This window comes from Chiloscyllium plagiosum, chromosome 27 (assembly GCF_004010195.1).
Source record: "Chiloscyllium plagiosum isolate BGI_BamShark_2017 chromosome 27, ASM401019v2, whole genome shotgun sequence".
Lineage (NCBI taxonomy): Eukaryota > Metazoa > Chordata > Chondrichthyes > Orectolobiformes > Hemiscylliidae > Chiloscyllium > Chiloscyllium plagiosum.
Window position 1 is genome coordinate 6,665,707 of NC_057736.1, and position 8,023 is coordinate 6,673,729.

General features: G+C 43.1%; 1 protein-coding gene across 1 annotated transcript in view; it reads left to right on the plus strand.

Moving 5' to 3' along the window:
• The window catches only part of LOC122563497 (pumilio homolog 1-like), a 120,413-nt gene that overhangs the window by 88,633 nt on the left and 23,757 nt on the right, over positions 1–8,023 (plus strand). Inside the window, 3 exon segments of the mRNA XM_043717294.1 lie at positions 4,048–4,341; positions 5,305–5,541; positions 6,490–6,757. Coding sequence (XP_043573229.1) covers positions 4,048–4,341; positions 5,305–5,541; positions 6,490–6,757 — 799 coding nt within the window.

The window sequence follows — 8,023 nt, forward strand, 5'->3', positions numbered from 1 at the left end:
CTCACCTTGACCTCCTTCCACTATCGCATTTCCAACGCTCCTCCCCCAAGTCCCTCCTCCCTACCTTTTAACTTAGCCTGCTGGACACACTTACCTCATTCCTGAAGAAGGGCTCATGCCCGAAACGTCGATTCTCCTGCTCCTTGGATGCTGCCTGACCTGCTGCGCTTTTCCAGCAACACATTTTCAGCTCTGATCTCCAGCATCTGCAGACCTCACTTTCTCCTCCAATTTGTGTAATCCGCAAATTTTGAATTGTGCCGTGTGTACCTGCTTTTAGGTGGTTAATATAAATCTAGAAAAGCAATGGTCTGTTGCAACCAGGTGAGAAGATGTGAACTGGTTCTACTTGTTCAACCTCCTTAGTTGACCACAATAAAGGTTTTTGAGTTTTTGTTGCTTGACACTTCTCCAGTTAAAAACGTAGTTAGCTGTTTTTGCTGTGACCACAGAGGCCAGTCAGCAAGGCTCTCATGTCAAAAAGCATATTTGTGAACTGTTGAATTCAGCAAAACTAACAAAAACACAATGTCAAGCAGTTTTCGTACATTCATATAAGCCTATATGTGAGTATGCAAATACAGACACATATAGGGGTTAATATAGTACAAGCAAGATAAAAGAATATACAGTTTAGAGTCCTTTGGTCATCTTTGAGGCTGATCATGATTAGCTGGGCATTTAGATGTAGTCAGTTGTAATGAATGTGGCCAGGTGGCTCAGTGGTTAGAACTGCTGTCTCACAGTGCTTGGGACCCGTGTTTGATTCCAGCCTCGGGCGACTGTCTGTGTGGAGTTTGCACATTTCCCCCAAGTCTGTGTGGGTTTCCTGTCGGTGCTCCGGTTTCCTCCCACAATCCAAAGATGTGCAGGTCAGGTGAATTGGCCAAGCTAAATTGTCCATAGTGTCAGGGATGTGTAGGTTAGATGCATTAGTCAGCGGTAAATGTAGAGTAATAGGGTAGGGGAATGGGCCTGGGTGGGTTGCTCTTCGGAGGGTCGGTGTGGACTTGTTGGGCCAAATTTATTTCCACACTGCAGGGATTCTATAATTCTGTGAATTATCGAAAATTGTCAGTTTGCTGTCAGCTTTCTCTCGGAGAAGATCACTTTTTGGAGAACTGGTTCTTCCATCAAACACTGAGAGAAACTCCTTATTCTTTATATTATTGCAAAATCTTAGATGTTTCAGAGTGTGCGTACTCGTCGCAAAACAAAACAGAATTTAAATACTGATTCTTTATTGAAGGGATTCTTTGATGTTTCTTTGCTGGCTAACCGGTCACAGTGGAACAATGTCGACGGTAGGGTTAGTTTCTCTATGACCCTTCGATGTAGATTTGGGGTTGGAGGTGGTGCTAGCCGTCTCTTTGCATAATGAGCTTCAGATTGAAGCCTTTGCTCCAGCAAGTCTTGGTCTTTTTTGTGAGCTATACATTGCAAATGATGAATTTCAGTTTCCAGGTAATTGCTCCTTAGGGTAGCCTTTCAGGATGAGAATCTCAACCATACTGTTTAGACATTCCTTTGTGAATTCCCGTAACCATGGCTCCTTTCAGGTAAGGTTGTTTTGATGGGCATTTTAACATATCGCAGCTCAGAGAATCAGAGGTGTGTTGCACTGTAGAAGGAGGCCACTTAGGCCGTCCCATCTCCACTGGCGCTACCAGGACGAAATCTTCCAACTTCCAAAAGAGTTGTATTCCAGCATTTTCTTGTTATTTCAAAATTGCAGTATCTGCAGTATTTTGCTTTTTAAAATATTCATTTGTGGGATATGGCCATTGCTGGCCAGGCCAGCGTTGATAGCCCATCCCTAGTTGTCCTTGAGAGAAGGTGGTGGTGAGCTGCCGCCTTGAATCGCTGCAGTCCATGTGCTGTAGGTTGATCCACAATGCCGGGAGGGAGGGAGGGAATTCCAGGATATTTGACCCAACAGCTGGCGGTACGTTTCCAAGTCCGGGTGGTGAGTGGCTTGGAGGGGAACCTGCAGGTGGTGGTGTTCCCAAGTACCTGCTGTCCTTCTTCTAGATGGAAGTGCTCGCGGGTTTCGAGGGTATTGTCTAAGGATCTTTGGTGAATTTCTGCAGTGCATCTTGTAGATAATACTCACTCACTGCTGCTACTGAGTGCCAGTGGTGGAGGGATTGAATGTTTGTAGATGTGCCAATCGAGCAGGTTGCTTTGTCATGGATGGTGTCAAGCTTGAGTGTTGTTGGAGCTGCATCCATCCAGACAAGTGGAGAGTATTCCATCACACTCCTGACTTACATCTTGTTTATGGTGGATAGACTTTGGGGTGTCAGGAGGTGAGTTACTCACTATAGTATTCTGTGCCTCTGACCTGCTCTTGTAGCCACTCTGAGCCCAGTTGGTCAATGGTACCCCCAAGGATGTTCACAATGCGGGATTCAGTGATGGTAATATTGTTGAATGTCAAGGTTTGGTGGTGAGAGTGTCTCTTTATTGGTGATGTTCATTGTCTGGCATTCGTGTGGCATGAATGTTACTTGCTACTTGTCAGTCCAAGCCTGGTTATTGTCCTGATCTTGTTGCATTTGAGCATGGACTGCTTCAGTATCTGAGGAGTCGCAAGTGGTGCTGAACACTGTGCAATCATTGAACATCCCCACTTCTGGCCTTATGACGGAGGGAGGGTCTTTGATGAAGCAGCTGAAGATTGTTGTGCCTAGGGCACTACCCTGAGGGACTCTTGCAGAAATGTCCTGGAGCTGAGGTGACTGACCCTCCACAACCACAACCATCTTCCTTTGTACCAGGTATGACTTTAGCCAGCAGAGTGTTAACCCCCGATACCCATTGATTCCAGTTTTGCCAGAGCTCCTTGATGCCATATTTGGTCAAATGCGGCCTTGATATCAAGGGCTGTGACTTTCCCCTCACCTCTTTCCCCTCAGCTCTTTTGTCCACATGTGAAGTAAGGCTGTAATGAGATCAGGAGCTGAGTGACCCTGGCCGAACCCAAACTGTGTCACTGAACTGGAGCTGCTTGATGGTACTGTTGATGACCCCTTCCGTCACTTTACTGATGGTGATTGGACTGATTGGGGCGGTAATTGGCTGAGTTGGATTTCTCCTGCCTTTTGTGTACAGGACATATCTGGGCAATTTTCCACAGCGCGGGTAGATGCCAGTGTTGTAACTAGTGGAAGAGCTTGGCTCGGGAAGCAGCATGTTCTGGAGCATATGTCTTCAGTACTATTGCTGGAATGTTATCAGGGCCCAGAGCCTTTGCTGCAGTATCCAGTGCCTCTAGCCGTTTCTTGATATCACATGGAGTGAATTGAATTGGCTGGAGACTGGGATCTGTGATGCTGGAGACCACTGGAAAATGCCAAGTGGATCATCCACTTGGCATTTCTAACTGAAGAAGTGTAATAATGTCACAACTTAATCAAGCATTGTTCCGTTTAATGACCTAATAATTTATTTTTCATTAGAATCATAATATACAATATAGATAGAGGACATTTGGCCCATTGAGTGCACTGACACTCTGAGGAACATCCCACCCTAATCCATTTACCAAGGCCCAATCCATCTAAACTGCACATCTTTGGACTGTGGGAGGAAACTGGAGCACCCGCAAGAAACACACACAGACAAAAGATGAACATGCAAACTACACACAGTCACCCAACGCTGGAAATGAACCTGGGTCCCTGGTGCCGCAGTGCTAACCGTTTGTTTTGTTTCTGCTGCATTAAACATGCTGTAGAACCTTGTGTATTACTTTAAGAAGTGTTAAAAACAAGCAAATTCCGCCCAGACCTTGTGGAAATGGGGTTGGTCACATGTTCATGCCTTTGTTGTGACATCATTATAACCACAAATTGTTTTAAGGAAAGATTGCAGTTGATGTGAAATCTCCAGTGGGATGAGGCACGGTACCACCCTCATCACAGTGATGTTCTTAGATGTAGATAATCATGACAAAGTTGGCAATATTTCTATTTCTGTTTTGTTCATATTCCATTCCCATGTAAAAACTGGCATTGCAGTGGATCTTGTTTTCTGTTTCAACAGTTGCCGCAGCCGCAGCCTCCGCAAACGGTACAGCGAGTGGCCTCGCAGGGACAGCAAATGGTTCCTTTCGCCCAATGGGCAGCCAGCAGCCACAGCAGCAGCCACAACAGCAGCCTACCAATAGTTTGGCCTCCAACTCCTTCTATGGTAACAATTCCCTGTCGAGCACTTCACAAAGCAACTCACTGTTCTCTCAGGGGTCTGGCCAGCCAGGCAGCACTTCCCTGGGCTTTGGAAGCACTAGTTCACTTGGGGCTACACTTGGATCTGCACTTGGCGGATTTGGATCAGCAGGTACATTTGTAATTGTAGGATAGCAGTGCTAACTGCACAACATTAAAGCATTGAATGAGCAGTATAGAACTGAATCATCACGTTTTCTTGTCAGGCATGTGTCTTCACAGTTGATTGGCTGCCTACTGAAAATACAGTGGGAAAATTAACGGGGCGTTCTTCAGATATACTTGAGAGCTTGAAGCCTATTTTATTTTCAGTTAAAACCATCTCCAAAAATAAAAACTCAAAGTACCAGACAGTAATCTGATTCCTAGTTTTGATGCATTCACTTGAAATGAATGATAATGACACATGCTTAATAATTTGCAACGTGATACTTCAGTCTTGTCACAGCGAGTTTTATCACAATGATATTAAAACACTTATCACAAAAACCACATCCAAGGACTCCTCAGTACCATTCAAATTGTTTAACTTTGGGTGGTATTAATTCATGTGTGTAATCACCATTTTTTTCCAAAATATTTATGCAAGACAAGTTTGAAGAGATAATGTCTATCTATGGTTGGGTTATCTACCATCTTAAATAGATGCTGCATGGATTTGATACACCTGCCATTATGCTTCACTGAACTTGTGGTGACAGTAGCAAGTTTTGCAAAATTGTATGCTGGTTGTTACTTCAGGGCATGCATGGACCATAATTAACAGTTAACGAAGAGCCCTTCTGATCTTCAGAGGCCATGATGTTAAAACCACATTTAATTTCCTATGCGGAGCTGTCCTCATGAGGAACAGGATTAAGATTTATGATCAAAAGAAAGAAGCCATTTTTATCTCTTTGTTGAATGCATTTAACTTTTTTAAAGAGCTGAGAATGCATCAAAATATTTTAAATTTTCTAAAAGAAAATTAGTTGGTTCTTATTTCAAAGACTTGGACACGTCAATTTGTATGTATGAATGCATGATTATTGCAGGTGATCAAAAGCAATAATTTCTTTTCAACTTTGTTTTTAAGTTGGAAGCTCCAATACCAGCAGTGGCTCACGAAGAGACTCCCTTACAGGTAGCTCTGATCTGTACAAGCGAACGACGAGCAGCCTTGCTCCGATTGGCCACAATTTTTACAATGGGTTAGGATTCTCTTCCTCTCCTGGCCCAGTCGGGATGCCTCTGCCGAACCAAGGTCCCAGCCACTCGCTAACACCACCACCATCGTTATCATCACATGGATCATCATCGAGCCTTAACCTGGGTAAGCGGGGTGGGTAGCTCTCTTATTACAGAGATTTTCTTTGTTACAAATTTCCATCTCTACCAGAAGTCAAAGAACTTTTAAAACCGAAAAGATATCTGAAATCTTACAAAGCCCTAAAGTAGCTTTATAAGCAGATTGTGATAGGGTTGTCTAATTTGTTAGACATACTTTGAATGTCTTGATTAAAAACAGAAACGCAGTTAATGGGAAGGTTTACTTGTATGTCAAGTTGAAGCGATTAATGCATGGATAATAGTTGGGGATCTTGACTGTTTGGGGTGTTTGCAATCCTTTGGCAATGACGACAAACTTGCTCTCATTGAGCGTTGTTAAATACTGCCCATTTATGAAACTAATTTTTATACTCATGAGCTGAGTCAGCAGTCTACTAAATTATTTTAGCAATGTGTTTTTGACTACATGTCAGTGGTTAGTGTAATCATTTTACTTTTAAGTTGGTTCTGTTGCATGAGATTTTAAAGCCCGTTGGCATCAAATCACAGTGAATCCCCTTGATTGGGATGAAATAAATCTGCCACTAATGTTGCATTGTGTATACCATACTTATCCAGCAGCACTCTTTTGTAAATTAACTCACTGAAGGAGACTGCAACTTTAAACAACGTTAAAAAACTGCAGATGCTGGAAGCCAACGTAGACGGGCAGGAGGCTGAAAGAACACAGCAGGCCAAGAAGGGTTACACCCAAAATGTCAACTTCTGCACCACCTGATGCTCCCTGGCTTGCTGTGCTCTTCTAGCCTCCTGCCTGTCTACTTTAAACAGTCAGCCATTCTTATAAAAATTAAGCTACTGGGTGGACCTTGCTGGCCTTGTAAAAATGTTATTTTCACGTGACTTTTAAAATCAGCATTAAAAATACGGAGGCAAATGTGGGTTGAGTGTTTGCCGTAAATTCTAACTTTTGCTACAATTGTAATCACAGGTGGGCTGACCAATGGAAGTGGAAGATTTATCTCTGCTGCCCCAGGTGCTGAAGCCAAGTACCGAAGTGTTAACAGTGCCTCCAGTCTGTTTAGCTCCAGCAGTCAGTTGTTTCCGCCATCCCGTCTGCGGTATAGTATGTCAGATGTGATGCCATCTGGGCGCAGCAGATTACTGGAAGACTTCCGTAATAACCGCTACCCAAACCTTCAGCTGCGTGAAATAGCCGGCCACATCATGGAATTCTCTCAGGATCAGCATGGTTCAAGGTAGGGTGAAATCACTTAAATACAGCCCAGTACTTTAAATAGAGCAAGACCATTGATCCATCCAAACCTGCTGGTGCAGAAGTGATGCGTAAGGCTTAAATATCAACTCTCTGTGAACTTAGTTAAGCCATTGGTCATTGTTGAACTCGGTGAGACATCAGAAAAGGAGTCCGTTTTGATTCCTAGTTTTGCAATATTGTCCTAGGCGGCAACTTGAGCACTACATTTAGATTTGCGATAGGGTATGTGGCATGCTTGATGATTGTGTAGTGTTTCCTGTTAAATGCATCTGTGTAATTGTTTGTGAAAATGGATCTGGCCTCACTTAGTCCCAGTATGCCTCATTGGCTGCTAATGCTTGAGCACAAGGTCTGCTTACTTGATGAAGATACTCAAGTACTGCTTCCACTTGAACCTGTGCCTGAGCAAGCTTTAGCACTTTAGAGGAAGTGGGCGAGAGAATCAAGCCCATCTGAGAGGCAATGATTTTGGGAAAGGCAAGGTGAAGGTGAGCAGTCTTTGGATGTTTTGCTTTATTGGGAAAGTTCTTCTGTCTTTATATTTGGTTCTTGTAATTGGACTTTTAAGTAATTTATTTTAATGTTTTTAGCATGGCTTTTACTGCCTATTCAGAACTTTCCTTTTTAAGATATTTCTAACTTTTTCCAGAACATTTAATGCTAAATATTACTAACCATGTGACCACTTAACCTGATGAATACATGTAAAACTGGTTGGTTGATGAGATTATTTAAATGGAGATGTTCAGAAAATATGGAAAACTAATTACTAATAGCAGTTTTTTTTTAAAAGAAAAAGGCAGTTTCATCATAAGATTTAACAGCCAGTGAGATACTGTGTATGGTGGAATAGATTTCAGGTTATCACAGGCGCAATCCATGCTAAGAAGCAAATGAGGCAAAAAGTATCTCAAAGCCTTTATGTACAAAAACATTTTGCCAAGAACTGAGAGTTATCTGTGGAAATGCACACAATCCTATAACAATATAGTTGTTCTGTATTTCACAGCTCATCCAGCTCTGAGTAGATTAGAGCCTGTATCATAATGCACAGCAGCAGCTGTTAAACCATTCAGAGTGATGAGGTGCATTTACACAACACGTTTGGGTGAGGGAGTGCTGAAATTTATGATGTATGGCAGCGTATATTAACATTTCCCATTGACCCAGGAGGTCTCGCTCGCGGTCTCCCCTCTCTCCCGCTCCGCTCCTTCCCTTCCTCTCTTCCCCCCGCCCCCTTCTCGCG